A 20503-nucleotide genomic window follows, 5' to 3' on the forward strand; every position below is an offset into this window, starting at 1 on the left:
TGTGACAGGCATTTAAAAATTTAAATTTTGTACCATTTACAATCAACTTACATGTAAGCTCATATTTTCATTTAGTTGTCTACCTTGTTTAATTAAACCTTGTAATTAGAATTATATCCATAGGATCTATATTTAATAAATACTAATACTTGTTCACTTTTTTTGAGACATACTGTATAATGATATTATATCATTTCAATTTTAAACATTGTTTTTATTATTTGAGCCTTCTAGCTTTTTCAATTTTATCTAAACCCTTGTATATAGCAAATTTACGATTGCACCACTATCATATTTGCAATTGTTTTTTTCATAATTGAAAGAGTCCCTAACCCCTCTTCATAATTAATAATACCCCCACCCCTAAAAAAACAATAGCAATTTACTTTGGTCATATATGTTTTATAATAACCATCATACATTTTATAACAACTTTTTAAACTTAATCATAAACTTTTAAATTTAAAATCATCCTTATGTTCTATTCATTTTTTTTAAATAAAGAATGAATAGAACATAAGGATGATTTTATTCATAAAACAAATTTTAAGTGATTGTGATGAAGTCCATTTGAAACCTGGAATGTAATAATTTTATAATAACGTATTGGTATATGCCATTTTGGTTACTGATATTTATTGCAACGTTTTACTTAGAGTATTATGACAGTGAAAAAAAGTTAGTACTTATATTATATTCTAGAGAATTACTAATGACCAATTTATTTGTTTGTGATATTTATTTATTGTTGTTATGTTTATTCTTTTTTTGTGTTCAGTAATATTTTTTAATAAAGCCTTTTTTAAGATTGTATGACTAGTTGTTTGTTTCCCTTATTTTTCTTCCTTTTTTTTTTAGTTATTTAATCAAAATCAGCATTTAAACAAATTTCTTTATTTTAACAATTTGCTTATTTATCCTTGTATTAATTGCATTTTTTCTACATGAAAAAAATATAATATTAAATATTATTAACAATGTTTAATATTGCATTATTATACAAGAAATGTAGTAGTTTCTTATAAAGTAACTTAATTTTTTTAAGAAAATATTTCGACATTTGGAGAATTTCATTTGTTTATATCCAGTGAAATTTTATAATCTTAAATACCATTCTTTATTAAAATCATATTATGTGTGAAATGATGCAAGTATAAAAAGAACTATAAATTACATAAACACATTTAAAAATATGTGTAAAATAAACAGTCTATGTATGAATGTCTAAACATGAACTATCATTCATGAGGGATATGAATGATAGGCTTTTTCAAAAAAAAATTTATATAAATAATTATGTTGAAAAATGTTCCTTACTGAAAAGGTTATTCTGCCTTCTGCTTATATAGTAATTCTTAATAATTTTATTATTGCATTTTTATTAAAATTTACTTATCTGTAGACATATAAAGTTAACATTTTATTTCTTTTCACTAATATGATCTATATTTTTCAATTAATTAGTTTAAAATTTACTTCCAAAATTTTTTTTTTCACGGGAAGTTTGCAGTATTTTAGAATTTTTTTTGTGGTTTGATTTTTAAATATCAGTGAAATTTTAATGCATGAACATCAGCAGATATCTAAGTGCTATTAAATTTATTAAAATGTTTAGCAATATTCATTCTTGTATCATAATACTTCCTTTTCATTCAAATCAGATTTAATTTAAGTTGAAAAAAATAATTTTCATGTCTTTTAATAGAAAAAAAAATGCTAGATACAAAAATAGAAAATTATAAGAGAACAGATAAAAATTTTGGTTGAAAAGAATAACTTTGAATTTTTAATATACAACTGATTTTGTAAGTTTAAGGATAGATAACCTTATTAAGATAACATTACAACATCTGTTAAAGCTATACATTCTGTAATTGTGATCCATTTTTCAATTTTATTTCCCTAATGTTTGGTTTTTACCTTAATGTACTACTCCTGCAACCTGATGGCAAAAATATTTGTTGTTTTAATTAATTGAAGAATTTTTTGCTTACAGGCTGATAACAATATCTAAAAAAGTTGATTTGACTGAACAGAAAACACTTTCACTGATTGGGCACCATTTGAAAAGACTTCATGAATATGGGGCTGCAGCAGAAATTTTTCATAAAGTAGGAGATATTCCTTCATTAGTTGAAATGAATGTTGAAGCAAAGAATTGGAAAGAGGTAAATAATTTTGAGTGGGATTTCACAAAATTTTTATTTTCTGGACTTTAATTTTTTTCTCAAAAATGCAATCAGTATTTAAAATATAATCAGCATTTGTGCATGCTCCTTTCAAGATCATTAGTTTTTTTGTTTTCATATTTTACATTGAATTATGTTTCAGAACCTGCACAAAAGAAAAAAAAATCTGCACATTTAGGTGTTCATTTTTTTAAAAAAGGACTTAACCTACAAAAATCCATTTGTATTGAAGTTTCACAAGTTTTTTGTTTAAAATTTTTTATTATCATCTGAGGAATTTAAGTATTTCAGTAGAGAAATAGTTTTAAATATTAAATTCATACTTTATTCAGATATTAGAGATTTTTCTTTCACATTTTATTGTTGCATATAAGCAAAAATAGTTTGCATTGTTGTTAAAATTTAAATAAAATTATTTATTTAAAATTATAATGTAAATAAAATATGTTTAATTGTAGGCATTTGAATTGGCAAAGCAATATCCTACCTACAAAGAAAATGTCTATGTACCATATGCCAATTGGCTTGCAGAAAATGATCGTTTTGTAGAAGCTCAAAAAGGTGTGATTTTTATTTTCACCTGTTATAAAGGATATTTTGACACACAAAACTGTTACATTATATTTAATTTGCTTTTTCTTTTATCTATATCAAATGCTTCATTTTTTTTTTCTTAAATTTTTGCAGATTTCCTTTTTTTCCCATTTTTTTACACAAAAGTTGATTGATTTCAATATTTCTTTATATATTGAAAAATATATTAAGTTATTAACAATTAATAACAATTAAATAATAATATGTTTTACAGTATAGAAATATGTTTTTAAATTATTATCATTTGATAATTATTATTATTTATTTTGGAGATTTTTTTTATTTAATGAGTTTAATAATAGATAGTTTGTAGATAGAATAAAATTTATAGTGAAGCCATATTGTGGGAGAGGGAATTCAGTTTAATGGTATAAAATATATGAATTGATTACTTAATTAGCATATTTTCATTTGCAAGAGAGTCACGGTTGATTTACTGAGTAGTGGGATCTACCTGCGACCCTATAATTTTGGTTGTAAAGTATATCTTTCAAGGCTTTAATGTTTATTATTTTTTTCACACTACTTGTAAGGTTACTAAATGTTAAGTTTTTATTTGATCAACAAATGTGAAACTGAAGGCATTAGAGGTACTTAACATATTCAAACTGAAACGAAGTATTGTTTAAATTTTAGAATTTTTAGAATTTCATGCGAATTTTCAAAATCAATTGCAAATTAATGTGACCTGTTTTTTTCCCACTTTTGTTTGAAGGATTTACTAGCTCTGGCATCTTTGTATTTCAGTATTTGAATTGCTTTAATGAAGTTTTGCAGGGTTTTTTTTTAATCATTTTATTCAAAATTACTTAAATTAAAGGGTTTTTTAATTCAAGGTAGTGAAAACAGTTTTTCTGAAAGTTGTTCGATAACAAATGTTTTGTTTTTTTAGCTTCTGTAATATGTTTTTTTAAAATCTTCATAAATAAAGATTAAATTAAAATCTCAACCAAACTTTAAAAATCATATATTTTTTAAAATTTGGTTGTGTCAAGAAGTCTTGCATTGATTAAAAGTTCAACTAGAGTTTAATCTGTACTTCCCAAAATAAAATTCGCTTATAATTTTGCTGTTATATGGCAAGTTCTTAGATGTTCATATTATTCTGGAAAACAGGAACTAAGCTAACACACACAAACGCGCGAGCGCGCGCACGCACGTACGCACGCACGCACGCACGCACGCACGCACGCACGCAAGGACAGATAGACAGACAAAGAATTCAATTTGCTTTTCTTGTATATTTTGATTGAGTTGTGAATTTGATTAGAAATGATAACTAGATTTTTGATTGGAAGTAATGAAGATTTCTAAACTGAAAAATATCATCATTTACATTATTTAAATTTAAAAGGATAAGTATGAAAGAGAGAGAGAAGGCAATGAAAGTATAAACAAATCTAACTGAAAGAACCATTGAAAGAATAAGAATGATTTTATTTTAGGGTAAAAAAGCAAAAACAAAAGCGAAGCTTTATTTTTATTTATAATTTTCACGACCAGTTTCCAAATTGTTCACATGCATTTTTTTTTTTTTTTTTTTTTTTGTGTAGAATAAAAATTAAAGAATATAATGGGGCCATCATTTTCAAGGATTAATCAGCTTTATATTCAAATTAATTTTTTCTTGAAAATGTAAAAGTATCCTGACTTTATTTATGCTTTTTTTTTCATGATTTTTGAAATAATTTTTGAAAAAAATATTTTTGCCTTTTTTTTTTCTTTTTTTTTGTGAAATAAGCTTTAAAATTTCTAATTTTATTTTTGCATAGCTTTCTACACTGCTGGGAGACAAGATGAAGCTGTTGGTGTTTTAGAAAAGCTCACAAGAATTGCCGTAAATGAAAAACGATTTCGTGAAGCTGGTTACTATTATTGGATTTTATCAATGCAAACGTTGAGAAGTTCTAGAGATTTAAATGATCCTTTGGACATTCAAGCTGCAGTTAAAAAATTTTGGGATCAACAATTCGCAGCTGAAATATATTATGTTTACAGTTTCATTTATAATTACTTGGTAAGTTTTTTGTTTTCAGTTTTTAGTAATTCTATCTCCAGTTTTTCATTTGTTAGTTTGATAATTATTAATTTTTATTATATAAAATCAAATTATTTATTTACTTATAGTTGAAATTTATTGACAAATATATATATAATTTATTAGGTTATAAGTCAATGAATGTACTTTAATTAATGTGTTTTCCTAGGAAGAACCTTTTACACTTCAACATACCGAAACTTTATTTAACATGTCTCGATATTTATGGCTGGAGTTAGTCAAGATCGATTTTCCTGGTATATCAAAATTGTATCCTTTATTGGAAACTTGATTAAACATTTATAATTATATCAATTATTTATAATAATATCAATTATTTAAAATTTAATTTAAATAGAAATATAAGTTTATTTGTTAAAATGTAAAAAAAATCAGATTTCAAACATAATACATTGTTTAAATATGTTGGTAAATACTATAATGTCAGTTTTTCAGCATTAAAAAATTAATTAGTAATAATTATATTTAATTCTTATATTTTATCGATTATCTCTTAGAATAATTTTTTGTATTTTTCAATAATTATAAGAAAACACAATTTTTATATGGAAACTTAGTTGATTCTAGTTTATTAATTTAAACTTAAAACTACATAAAATATTATTTTGTAATTGAATTTTTATCCTCAACTCTGGTTTTAGTCGGATATTTTATGCTGCAGCCAAACAAAGCAGTGCCATGAAAGCTTTTAAACTTGCTCGCATGGCATATCAACAAGCTAATATTTACAGGATACCTGAAAGATTCCGGGAATCTGTGGAAATTGCAACTATGCATGTTCATGCTAAGCCTTTTACTGACTCAGAAGTAAGCTATTCTTTCAATAAAAGGGTGAAAAAAAAAATCTAAACTTTTTCCATATGTTAAAATTTTATTCTAGCTTTCTTGCTTTCTTTTCATTTTCATTATAAGTACTTTTATTTGGAAATTTCACAAACTTCTGTATTTTAATTATTATTTTCTAATTTATGTGTAAGCAGGCATCGTAATGAAATATGTAAGCAAAGTAAATCATTTGGCCTGTTTTGCTTTTATCTTTTTGTTTTAGAATTTGTTTTCAAATTATATATTTTTGAAATTTTATTTTAACATTTCACATATAATACATATATAACAAAATATATGTTAAATTAACGGAAACTAAATACAAGCATTAAGAATTAAACAATGGAAACTCTTACTTTTTTCTGAAGTTTAATGCATGTTATAAATAAAAATTATGAATCCTGATTGTTTTCTTTTAGTGTGTGTGTGTGATATTTCTAAAAGTTTTTTACCTGATCATATGTTACTGTTTTTATTAATGCATTGATATAATTCAGCATATCATTTATCAGTTGTTTAATAATGTACAAAATATTTTAATGTTTGTATTGAATAATATAGTCTAAAGTTTAATATATAACTTTTATCTAGATAAATACAATCTGAAGCAGAATAAAACAGTTTTTAAAATTTGAAAATACAATAAGTCTCAGATGAAATGATTAATAATTTTTCAAATGTTTATATTGATGTTAATTTATTTTTCTTTTTACAAATTTTAATCCAGGAAGTCTTGCCAATGTGCTATAGATGTTCAACAAGTAATCCTCTAATCAACAAGCAAGGGAATATTTGTTTTAATTGCAAGCAGCCATTTGTTTATTCATTTATATCATTTGGTGAGTAGATATTTTTATTTTATAATCATTAATCATTTATTCACAAAACTAGTGTAATATCATGAAGGTACTTTTTATGATATCTAAAGACCCAGAAAAAACTATTTTATTGACAGTATTAATGACAAATTATTTTATGATCTATTTATATGCATTTTAATATTAATAAGTTATAAAATGCAATAATGGGTCATAAATAATTTTTATTAGACAGTGCTAACAACAAATTATTTTATGATATAGTTGTATGTATTTTAGTATAAATAGATTATACAATTTATTTTAGCTATAATTTGACTGATATTCAGTATAATTAAATGCTCAGAATGAGATTTGATGTTTGAAACTGAAAATTTTTCAATTTTAGTCAGACGATTAAATTTCAGGATTTTTTTCCCCTTACATCTCTTATTTGACAATAAGCAAATTATTATATTTTCCCTGAACTTTTTAATTTTTTATGAAATCAAACTGTACAACTATTTTTTTATGGATTAATTTTTGAACTTTTTCTTTTCCGTTCAATTCAAAATCAATAACCACTGGGTATTACATTACCTTTCAGAAAGTCTCATAATAATACTCATTTCTATGAATAAAATTATGATTAAATCAACATAGTTATTAATTTGCATTAGATCAATGAATGAATAGATAATACCTTTTTAAGAAAATATTTTCATTATAATGGTCATCAGATTTACGCTCAATGTGCCCCCCCCCCAACCAAGAACTATTATTTAAATTTATATGAACAAAGCCCTAGCTACTGCAAACAATATTTATGATTTTTCTAGGGAAAAAATTATTTATTTGGGTTTTAAATGTATATTGCTGTAATTGAAAGTCTATTATAGTTTTTTAAAAAAGGTTTTGCCTTATTGTAAAATTAAATGAATACTCCTACTTCTACAGAAGTATAAAATTATTCCATTAAAGTTTTATTTAAATGCAAAGGTAATTTATGTTTTTAGTCTAGTTTAAAAAATAACTGTTATTGTTACAATATTATAATTTAAATGTTTATGCAATTATCAATTGAAATATTTTTTATATAATTTTTTAAAAGCATTTTAAGACATATTTTTTCTTTCTTTTTTTTTTCAATATTTTTTCTATGGTATGTTAAACCTTTTTCAGTTAATTTGAATTCTTTCTTAGTACATAATAAATTTAATCTTCTTCTTTTGTGAAATATATCATATATATTGAAAATTTTTGTTCTCTGTTTTTGTTAATTACAAAAAAAATTAATTTTTTCACAACTTTTATTTAAACGTACCTTTTTTCTTTTTAATAATGGCTATTGTTTCTGTGACAGTTTTTTTGTTTTGTTTTTAAAAGAAGTATTAAGGAAAGCTTTAAAGGAAAGAACACTCTTTCTTATGTATTATTGTATTATTTCTACTTTTTAGTTATCTGTTTAAAATTTACAGATTTGTTAGCTTTTACAGTGTTTTTATTTTATGTTCTTATTCAATTTTTATATTTTATTTAAGTGTTTTTCTTATGACAATAAAGTTTTATTTCATGATGTTTCCTTTTATTAATTTTTTTGTTACTTAATTTAGAAATCTTGCCTGTGGTTGAATTTTTCTTAGAAGATGGAATAGATGATGATGAAGCCTATAAACTACTTGCTAGGAAACCTAAACTAGAATCGAACTCTACCGTGATGATGGATAGTAGTTAGTATATACTTAAAATTTTTGTTTTTGTCTTAAAGAAGAATGCATTTCATGCCCTTTTTACAATCAAAACTGGAGTTATGATTTCATTTTCACTATGCAATTTTTCATCCTGCTCTTTTTAAATATGAAATTTGTGTTCAAAAATTAAGATTATACTTCAACGTCATTTCAAATATTCTTATAATGTTTTGGAAAAATGCCTTTAATTAAAACCCTTTCTGGATGGTTAAGCATTTGAATTTTCTATTGTAAGAACTTGAATCACTCAACTGAAGATATCTATTAAATAACAGTTGACAAGTCATTCATCATGAGCAATTTTGTTAAAATAAGATTACTAGTTTTGTTTCCAATAAATGCTAAAGCCTATATCTATGTTAAAAGCCTTATTATTTCTTATGTCCATTTCCAGTATAAAAATATTTTAAAACAAATATATCTTCTGACGATTTATTTATACTTCCTAGACACTCAATATCTGAAAATAGAAGATAATGATCCATTTGAAGATGATACTGACATTTTTACCTATGATGTAAGCTTTATAGCATTTGATAATTTTCATGTCTTATTTAAATTTGTAAATTGCATTTTTGTTCAATATTGGTGTATGGTTTCAAAAAATTATGTTGTTCCAGGCTGCAACAGGAGAAGCAGGTCCTTTAATTTTGAATCGAAAGAAACTAGAAATGATGAACTTATCTGAAGTAATCATTTGTAAATGGCCCCATCCACTGAGAACTCAATATTTCAAAAATGTTCTGCCAAGTGTTCAAATTCATAAATGTATCAAGTGTAATAAAGTGAGTTTGATTTGATTTCAAATTTTTGTATTATAAGCAGTAGAGTACTTAAAATGAAAAATGTTAACTTTGTTGATTTATTTTCCATCATTTTTTTAAAAATTGAATGTATGTAAAATTAACTGTAGACAATTGTAATTTTTGTGTATTAAGAAAAATGATTTCATTTCACATTTGTGTTATAAAATATATTTCTTTGGAATATTAGATTTGCAAAATATTCTATCAAATTGTTTATAAAGATATTATGATTAGATTGATGAGTCAAAATTCTATTTCAGTTTTGGGTATCTATATCTGTACTGATAAAAAAGGAAAAACTGTATCTGTATGTTGGATTTTATAGGATATGAAATAAATTACTATATGCATGTTGCAAAGTTGGAAGGTGGAAATATATATCACAAAGTTTTTTTTGAAATTTTATCTAATTATAAATTGAGATTTTGAAATTTTAACACTGTAACTTCTAAAAATATTATTATGTAAAGCAATTTTTAAACAATTTTAAAATTTAAATATTTGTCTTCTTCATGATACAAACTTAGTTTCATGCAATTTATTACTAAATTTTGACATTTTTTAAAAAAAATATTTTTATTTAAATTTTCAACAAGCTTTTCATTATTACAAAGAAATTCAAACCATCAAATGTTTAATTGCATTATTTTTTTATAATGGAAAACTAGTGAAGAAGGATTCTGTGTATTATCTATGCAATATACTTGAAAAATAAGGCAGTAATATTGTACTATTAAAGGCCATTAAAATAACACAGTTTTATTGTTTATCACAATTTCATACTTAAAAATACTTTGTTGGAGAAAAAGATAACTTTCACCTTAAGGATTTAATTGAAATTAAATACAACCAATATTCCTGACAAATCATTTAATCATAAATGTATGTAAATCATTTTTATGTAATCAATGTAAATTTTTAAATAATATTTTACAAACAGGAAGCTGATCTTTTCTGCCTCTGTTTTTATTAAATTTTTGATGTTTTTTTTCCCTTCGACTTAGAGATAAAGGGGAGATGACAAGAAAGTTTCAGTATTTCTTTTTTTTCAGGTCATATGACTGTTCCCTGAACACTTATTATTTTTTTAGCTTAATTGCCATATACTTTTTTTATAAGTATACACATGGTGTTTTTTCCTTGGTGTAAAAAGTAATCAAGTTTAAATTTAAGGTTTTAATTTGAATGTATTATTTATTATTTAAAATTTTTTTAAAGAATACAAATTTATTATCGAAACATTCTTTTCTTCATGTGAGAATCACGTGTTCCTGTTAAGAAATGTACTGCTATGACTTAAAAATTGAAAAACCCTAGATGATTAATTTTTGAATTTTATGATTGCATATTAAGATTTCAATGTCCAGTGTATTATTTTTATTTACAAATTACTTTCTGCAAATATATTTCTGAAATGTGTTTTGTATTTCCCCCCCCAGCTTTTTCACAGTGATGATTACGAGCTTGAAATTTTAAAGAAAAATTGTTGTCCCTTCTGTAGAGTTACAGTTCAAGAACTTGAAGGCAATGATGAATAATGAACTCTTCAAACTTATTCTACATTTTTGGAAGCAGCTGTGATTTTGCATCCATCCATATTTCACAATGTTATTGTTAAATATTATTTGTTAACATATCAAATGTTATTATATATTTTCTTAATTTCTCTCCTGTATATGTCATGTCTGGCTTAAAATGTTTGGGCACATTAAAAAAAAACATTTATGCACATAAAATGAGGAATTTCAGCATTTTTAATAGAAAAACGGCATTTAAAAATTTAAAAGAGATCCTTATAAAATTGTTGCTAAGAAAATTATTTTGACTTTTATAGAACAAATTTATACATTTCAACAGGAAATCAATTACATTCAGATATTTATGTAAAATATAAATTAATGTTTATATTATATATATTTTTCATGAGTCAATCTAAACTATAATTATCTCACATTGATAGAGGTCTTCTGATAGCTAATTCCTGTACTATTCTTCAAATACAAGTTGGGTGTGTATTAATTACAAATTGGTTTGTGAGCTTTTACTGTATCATCTTATCAAAAAGCACTGTACTAGTATATGTATTGGCTTTTATGTAGTCAACTATCATATAATCAAAGTGAAAAATTCTTTATAATTGAAGAATAAAAATTTTTAAATTACTTTTTGCTGTTAAATACTTGCTATTTATATAATTCTCTGTTGATGGAGTAATAATTATTTATCATTATGAATCAAATTATCAGACATTTGTCAATATATTTTTAACTTTCAAAAGTAAGATATAAATTTTTTATGATATATGTGCATATTTTTCATATACTTATGTTTAAAACCGTCCAAGAGCAACTATTGTGATACACATTGTTTCTACACACTTACATTCTCACTCATTTTTTCATATAACATGAATGCTGTTTTATTTTCATTCATTCACCATTTCATGCTATTTCTGTCATATTACTTTGTTTATTTTTCTTTTTGGTGTATTTATAAATTTCTTGTGCATTTTTTTTTCAGTTGTTAGGTGTTTTTTTTTTTTTTTCATTTTTCCTTAAAAATAAACTGTTAAATTTGTTAGACAAATAGTTTAATTTGAATTATGTAGAAGTTCACGCATATGATTGCAATTTCCTAATTATCTTGTGATTTACTAGTCAAGTTTGTTTTGTACAGTCATTTCAGAAATATTTTTTAAAATCAATATGTATGTGATGTCTAGTCAAATGCTTTGAAATACAATTTTTTTTAAAAAAAATATAATTTTATATAACATTTTGATTAAAAATAGGTTTTTATATTGTGTTGTGTAATGAAATACGTTCTGCTTTTCAATCACAGTTTAAACTTATATAAACATACGAATTATTTTCTACTTTTTAAAATATTTTTTGAATGTTAATGTTTTTAATGTTTAATGTATTCATTTTAATATATTTGCAAAATTGTGTTTTTTAACAATTGTTTTAATATTTAAAAAATTGATTAGGAAAGATTCTTTATATATTTTTAAATTATATTAAAAACAATAAAGTGGATATGTAGTAGAAAGGAAGTATGTATCTAATCAATTGAACTAATGTGTTCAGTTAAATTTGTAAAATTCTTACATACTTGAATTTTTTCAGATAGATTTGCAAGTTAATTAATCTTTTATTTTTGTAATTAATAAATTGTGATTTTTGATTTTATAAATTTTATTTTTAATGTGGAATCATTTTGTGAAATGTATTTTCTGAAAAGTACCAAATTGTTGAAAAATGTTTTCTATGACCATATCAAAATGATTGCAATACTACCTTTTTTGCCACTTAATGATGTTTCATGCTTTATTTGTAAGCATTTATTTACCTTTAAAGCATACACAAATTGCTGCATAATGTTACAAAATAGTGATTATGCCATGGCTCTGATTTTCTTGTAGACAAAAAGTTTATGGTATTTGGTATTTCTTTAAAAATACATTTCACGAATTTAATTCTATAATATATAGCAAAATACACAATCTAATAGTTATTCAGAAGGTTTTACATAGCATAACTTCTTTTGCTAAAAAGTTCTATCTTTTATAATATATTATGGTTTGCAATTCTATTCAGAAATGATAGAAAATTTGAACTATTGACTTTTTTATACACGGTTTGTAACAATTTCTGCTTAATTACTGTAATTATTTTTTTTTAAATGTATGTGTAGAGGTGGTTGTTCAGTAGTATATTTCTGGTTAAAGGTGTAATATTATTTTATTTATGCATATTTGCCTCATTTGGAACATTAACATCGTTCATTTCATTGCTTTTTTTTAAGAACGCATACACTTAATATATATTATAAAGAGTCTCCATTTTGCTCATTCTTCACATGTTTTATTAATGTGTAATCTTTCAGCCTACTTCATGTATAATTATAAAAGAGCACTTAGATCAAGTTCTTTGTGAATATATCTGTATTTTGAAAAATATTTTATTTTTTATTATATAGATGGGTTAAAAGTGGACAACTTAAACTATAAAGTTTTTAAAAATAATTTATATATATTTTTTAACGAAAAATGGTGAATATCTTAAGAGTTTGCATGTTATCAATTAAAATATTTTTTACAAAGTATCTCATTTACAAAGTATATGAATGAAATGCAGTGGTTTTTGTGCATTCTAATTAAGTTGGAAATATTGTTTTATATTCCAATAAAAATTAAACAAATTTCTTTTCCATTATTTTAAATGATAATATATTTTCTATAATATACCTTCAGGTATCTTAAAGATTCTGTTCAAAATATTTCCTTATCTCTTGTGTAATTGTTTATTCTCAATGTAAAATTGGATAAATATGCAGGTGGCATTAGATATCTAGTCTGTTTAGTCACAAGGAATTAAAAAAGAATTAAATTCTGTGTGTGCAGTTATTAACATATTTGTGTTCTGTATTATTTCAAATAATTCAAATATACTGTTTGTATTTTGCATGGAAGGAAAACTTTTTTATACACTTATTGAGAGGCTGTAGAATTTGAAATTATGCAGATTAAACAAAGTGAAATTTTTGTTAATTTTTTTGATGGTTATAATAATAGGATTTTAATCTTACCTTAATTTACTTGTTGTGTAATTGTTATTATAGCAAGAATTAATAGCACAATTTATAGAAAAGTGATTTTCACTGATTTAATAAATTTTTTTGAATTTGAAATTTATTTGAATTGGATAAAATGTTAAAATTTATTTGGAATAAATTTATTAGCATGAATTTTTATATGGCTTATTGAATTATTTCCTATATTTTATAATATGTAATTAATGATGTAGTGAAATTAATATGTGTTATTTACTACACCATATCTTTTCTCTAAGAGAGCAGTTCCTTAAGAAGTTAGAGCACAGAAAATTTCATAATTTAGTGTATACTTTAATAGACATTTTTTTTTTATCATTTGGAATATTTTAATGAATTTTTTTTGATGAATTTTAATGAATTTTAATAGTTATTTTTATTGTGTTTATTTAATTATTTTTTACTTAAACTAACTTTTAAAATAGATCGCCAAAAATATTAATTTATTTTTAAAGATTTAAAAAATTATTTTAATTTTAAAGATCTATGTATGTAATGATATTTTAAACTCTTAATTTTATCCAAATTAATTTCCAAGATTTTATCTTAATTTAGCCCATCGTAACTTCCTTCTAAAATATTCTCTTATTTCGTGATCCAGTTCCACTTTCGGTTTAATTAATCCCTTTGTAAAAATAATGCGTCATCAGTACAACGTATCAAGAGAAAGTGAGAACCTTCGGTGCCCTTGAAAAGGTGTCAAAGTTCACCCTGTGTATTGAATTGGCGCATGGCCAGAAATCCTCTGTTATATATATAGACTGTTATAATATAAGACTAGTTATCATTGGTTTTGCTCCTTTTCGCTTCTTTCTTACTTCTGCTTTTGTGCTGCACTGTTAATAATCATGCTTGCCACTCGGAAGAGAATAAAACGAAATTAAAAATACAACGTCTCGTGTATGTCTTCGAACCTGCATTCTGCTTCAACAAATATATATATATATATATATATATATATATATATATATATATATATATATATATATATATATATATATATATATATATATATATATATTATATATATATATATATTGCTTTTATTGCAATTACATTGTAACTGATATACATTACATCAATATACATATGTACAGCAATGATAGGCATTACAACCGTGTTATAATGCCACCACTGTTGGCATTCACATACCACAGAAAAAAAAAACAATTGCCGAAAAAGAAAGTGAAATGAGAAAGGATCACACAAAAACATGTTTGACTGTATTTGAAAATTAATGAGAATTTGTGCATGCTATGATTTTGGTTTGGTATATAATTTTCCTGTTGATTTATACTGATGCAAAGATAAACTAAAGATTCACAAATATTGACCTGCGATCCTGATATCCTAACTAAGGTAGATTGCACCTATCGTATTTAATCTGCTCCTAAAGATTAGCAGATGGGTCATCTGTGCTGTTTCACATACATCTTCATTAGGTTATTATGGACATTTCAGATCAATGAGCCATTTTGACAGTATTGACCCATTTATAAATTCGTTTTAGTTATATTAATGTTCTCTATAAGCAAGCAATGTAAGAGCTATTTTAAAATGTAAATCGTACTTTTGAACTGCAGTCAGATGGCGAGGACACTACTTAAAGCGCCATCTCTCTTTCTATCTCTTTCTGAATCCCCCCCCCCTCCACATAAAGGAACATATGGCTCCTACGGATTTAGCGTGCACTATCCTTTATCATATGGATGACTTGAGTTTGAATCTGGACTCCTCTGGTCATAACTCTGAGACTTTACTATCAGGCTATCACGGTCGACCTACAGATTAGAAAAGTAAAGCTTCAACGCCACTTGCAATAATTTAATGAATTTACCGATTTATTTATTTGCATGTAGATAATTTTATGAAAATACAAGATAAAAATATAAATTTATCATATCCTATAACAGCAGTTATATGGTGAAAGCATATTATTGTTCTGTGGAGTCTCACTTTACATTAGAACAGAAGTTAGAATTATTTCTTGCAACAATTCAGAATTTCGATAAATCAGCTGGTGCGCATCCAGTCACCCCGCTACCACAGTATTAAGAAGTATAAACAGGGGCATAAATGATACTGTTGGGAGTAAAACTGGGAAAAGGATATTGGCACTGAAAAGCTGGACTGCCTATTCTTAATCATTAAGATATTAAAAAAGTAACAATTTTTCAATAATCTTCTGTTAGTTCTTTTTATATTGCCATAAATATTTTCATTTTTAAGAAATAATCTGTCTTGAATATTCATGTAACTTCTTGTTTATTACTATAATACAAGTTTTTTTCTTTTGTTTTAATTCAATTATTCAGATAAAGATTTAATTTTCTAAAAAATATGAAAAATAAATATAATTTGGTGTGCATTTTTAGATCAGTGGTTCAGTATTAATTAATTATAAAGAAAATAAATTGAACTTTAAAGCCTAGTATTCATTAATTTAATATTGTTAAAAAGCAGAATTTTTTGAAATCTGGCATGAAATGCAAAAACAAACAAGAAAAACAACACTGTTATTAGAAGTAGCATTAATAGTACGAGTTGAAAGACAATTTTACAAACTGTCTTTTTGTTCGTTTCTTTGTTGATGACTCGTTACTACATGCAAGACTGCTTTTTAATTCCGTTTTGAAGCATTCAATATCCTATTTATATTCACAACATAGAATATGCAGTTTGGAAGTAAAACTTGTTTTTTTTAATACAAGAAGCAAAAAGGAATTTGATAGATATAAGAATTCTTAAAGCTATTTTTTTAATGTAGTTAGTTAAACATCCTGATGGCAAAAAAGGTCATTTATCAGTTGTTTCAAGTACAAAAGCATCAAGTATTGCTTCAAGAAAACATAAAAAATTAAAGTATCGAAATGATACGAGTAAAAGTATAACGATAGTATCAAAATACTACCGAGTTTCAATATTAATCTTTAATTGATACAGTCAAATCGAATGCATCATCCGAACACTATAGTGGGCGCCTGTGACGTGTGAATACACAATTAAGAACTGAGAACTCTAATCAAATGAATAATGTAGCTCCCTAATGGCTCAAAATGTGCAATGACATTTTACAGTTTCTTTATAATATATAATACAGTATCTTATGATATTAGAGTATTATCGGAATATGCAGATATAATTCATAATTAAAGCAAATTAATAATTATTTTTCACTTGTTAAACATAGCATCAAGATTAAAATGGAAATAAGAATATCAAATAAATAAAAATGCTTGTAAATAAGGTAAGTGTAAGAAGTAAAATTTGTAAAAGTTGATTTAAAATATCGTTTAAGATTTCAATGATGTACAAAATATTGGAAATATTGCTAACGCTTCCCAAATGATTTCAAAATTGCAATTCGTTCGCTGGTTGTGTTACCTCGCTCAAAACCTTCAAATCCTTCAAAAGTGTGAAATATCAAAACGGTAAGTAGAATTACATGACTTTGTATACATTATTATACAATTTCAAAAAATCAATCTTTTAGAAAGCTAAATATTTAAAATGTACTAATGAACCATCTTTGAAAAATATTAATAAATCAATGAAAAGCCATGACAATTTATACAGAATTTGGCTTTTCTCTTACTAATGAATAGGTATCTTTTTTTTAAATGTAAATTATAGTATGTATTAATGTTTTGAAATAAAAATTATCTATTTTAATAAAGTTGTTTGTGCTTTTAATTAGCATAAATAATTAAAATAAAAATGTATGCACATTGTGAAAAGGATTATGCGAGAACAAAACGCCAATTATTTATTTCTAAATTAAAATAATCATAAATATGAATTCACAAAATTTAAATCAAAATTAAATATAATCAATATTCCAAATAAACAAACCAACGGGTCACCATGCTGTTTAGTACAAATGTATTCACTCACTAAATTCGATTCATAATATCGTATTTAATACTCACAGACCATCAGATAATTCCATTGCAAATAACGTTTTTTAGAGTGGTTGTAATATATAAATTTAAATCACAAAGAATCAACCCTTTCAAAGCAAAAATATTTTAAATACAAAAGATTTAATTTTTTTTAAGAAAAAGCATTTAGGCTTTTCTATATGATAAATAGAAAATTGAAACCTTATATTAAAGCAAATATTCCTATTATTTATGTAAAGAAATCCCTTTCATGAAAATAATTCAGTTGCATAGATATAACTTTTGCAATTAAAATTATCTAATTTCAATAGTTTTTATACTTTTAAATAGCATAAATAATTAATTTGTGAATTAATATATACTATAAACAGCAATACCGACTACAAAAACGCTAGCAAATTGCTCCTGAATGTTAACAGCTGCATTCTATCTCATTAAAACTAATCAATAACCACTGATTTTAAACTATCATTGTTTAAAAATTCTGTAAACTTGATTCAGTCTCCTTATGTAATTCACTTGTCATCATATTGCAAAGATCCATTCTCTCTTCTTACGAAGACATGCTTTGATTTGTATTTGAAACAAAATTTCTTGATCCAGATAATTTTAAAAATTGATTTACTAAAACTAAAAAAGCTACAATAAATTAGCAGTGGAAGTGTTTTGTGATATATTGCATCCTACAAACTGAATATGATCTACAACTACATTTTTATGCTACTACATTCAGGAGGTATTTTTCCTCTCCGATTCCGATCTGAGGATAAAAATACTTTAAGACTGTCCAAAATTGCCACAACATTATTTACCATTACATCAACATTTTTGGTGGCTTTAGCAACTGCATCCAATATGCAGAGTTCAAGAAATAATTCTTTGGCATTAGCTTTTGCATTTTTGAGTCTGATAGTGATTTTGCATCGATGTATTCTCACAATAAAAATCAACAAATTGAAGAAAATTGTGGAATTATTAAAGCAGTTTGAAATTTACAGAAAAAAATCGGGTATGGTATGGTTGAAAGTAATGATATTTATAAGTGTATTTACAGAAATCTCTCTGTACTTTATCAGCATATTTGTTAAAGAAAAATCTGATAACGCATCCATTTATTTCTTCGGATATAATTTAATTTATAGCAATTTAGTTTATATATCTTGCAGAGCTGTCTACATGTTTTACGTCAGAATGCCATTAATCGGATTTGCAATTTATTACATCGTTATCTGTAATGACATTATTCGCATCTTGAAACAATTTACTGAATCCATTTCGACAAACAAGTATTCAAGATCAAAGAAGATACATTCAAGTACATTAAAAAAGTATACTAGCCTTAACTATGAGGAACTTATTCATACATATTCTGACATAAAATCTGTCATCGCAAAGATTGACAAAGAGATTGGTCTCCTAACTTTCGTATTTGTTCTTTACAATTCTGCCATGATGTGTTTTGCTTTATATGTTATTCTTGAAAACACTGCATTCCATACATTATTTATGCGGATTTCAATTTTCTACATGTTTTTCAACACCTTTTTATTGCTGATAGCTATGACTGTCATTGCTTCGATGATAACAGAGGCGTCTCAGAAAATAGCTTCTCATACCTTATTGATTAGGCCAGATATTGGAGAATATTCTGCTTTTAGTCAGCAAAGATTTATTACGCTGGCGGAAAAACAAATTACACTGACAGTATGGGGGATTTTTCCAATTGAACGAAATATAATTTTTAATATTAGTGGAGCCATGTTCACCTATTCTCTACTTTTTCATAGCTTAAGTTCAACAAAGAATGTTTAACAATCTACAATCAATCTGATTAATTTCTACACGTTTTTCAACACTTTTTTATTACTGATAGCTATGACCGTCAGGGCTTCGATGATAACAGAGGCGTCACAGAAAATAGCTTCTTATCCTTACTAATTAGGTCAGATATTGGGAGAATATTTTCTTTTAGTCAGCAGCGATTTATTACATTGGCGTAAAAACATATTAACTGACTGTATGGGGGATTTTTCCAATTGAATGAAATGTAATTTTTAATATTAGTGGAGCCATGTTCACCTATTCTCTACATTTTCATCGCTTAAGTTCAACAAAGAATAATGTTAACAATCAGATTTTCATTTTCAAGCAGCATAAGTATGTTCGATTTCTTCAGACTTGAGCTTCTAGACTGTGAATGATTGTTTGATGGCTTTTTCAAATATATATATATATATATATATATATATATATATATATGCCATAATGTTTATATATATCATGTAAATTATTTAGATTTTAATTCAGGTTCAAAAAAATACTGCATACTACTTTTATTCTGAACTTCTGGATATCAAAGTCACTATTTTGCATCTTTAACTTTTGAACAATAGAATAAGATTTGAACATTGTGTCCTATCTTTGTTTCCAAATTTGAAACTTGTTGAAAAATCTCTGCCATCAGGAAATTGATTATCACAAACCATTGATTATCAAAATCAATTGTTTGTATCACCTTATTATAATCAATCAATGCATCACCTAATTGATTGTCATAATCAATTTAAACTCTGTGAACTGATGTTAAGGTCCTTCATGATTTTAAAATAAAATTATCCATAAGGTGGACCCCGGGACATCATGAGTATTTTCGCATCTAACTGTCATTATCTTCTTAGCAAGTAAAATTGGTGTCTGGGACATGAGACTATACTCATGTTTTAGCTGCACAGCGCCTTCTAAGAATAGCACCTTGTGGAACATATACCCTCTTGTCTTTTCCAACAATATTTCGCTGCATTCAATCATGAAAAAATATAGTAATCGAAATAATCCAGCATCTAAAATAAACACTCATTTTTTTTTACATGACTCTTTCGTATTCATTTTTTTCCCTTGACCTTTTCTCGAACTTTTAGAAACAATTTCTAAGTATGCTTCTGAAAAACTATAGTATACACTTTTAA

General features: G+C 25.0%; 1 protein-coding gene across 2 annotated transcripts in view; it reads left to right on the plus strand.

Moving 5' to 3' along the window:
* Positions 1 to 10781, plus strand: part of LOC129981707 (intraflagellar transport protein 122 homolog) — a 31703-nt gene extending 20922 nt beyond the window's left edge. Inside the window, exons 17-26 of one of the 2 annotated variants that reach the window (XM_056092654.1) lie at positions 1997 to 2168; positions 2648 to 2750; positions 4556 to 4800; positions 4991 to 5091; positions 5484 to 5649; positions 6395 to 6506; positions 8078 to 8194; positions 8665 to 8732; positions 8836 to 9000; positions 10461 to 10781. In XM_056092654.1, coding sequence (XP_055948629.1) covers positions 1997 to 2168; positions 2648 to 2750; positions 4556 to 4800; positions 4991 to 5091; positions 5484 to 5649; positions 6395 to 6506; positions 8078 to 8194; positions 8665 to 8732; positions 8836 to 9000; positions 10461 to 10559 — 1348 coding nt within the window. In that variant the 3' untranslated portion in view covers positions 10560 to 10781. Of the gene's footprint in view, positions 1 to 1996; positions 2169 to 2647; positions 2751 to 4555; positions 4801 to 4990; positions 5092 to 5483; positions 5650 to 6394; positions 6507 to 8077; positions 8195 to 8664; positions 8733 to 8835; positions 9001 to 10460 lie in introns of those variants that run through there. The other variant, XM_056092655.1, reaches the window with a different exon arrangement.
* The last annotated feature ends 9722 nt before the right edge of the window (positions 10782 to 20503 follow it).

This window comes from Argiope bruennichi, chromosome 8 (genome assembly GCF_947563725.1).
Source record: "Argiope bruennichi chromosome 8, qqArgBrue1.1, whole genome shotgun sequence".
Classification (NCBI taxonomy): domain Eukaryota; kingdom Metazoa; phylum Arthropoda; class Arachnida; order Araneae; family Araneidae; genus Argiope; species Argiope bruennichi.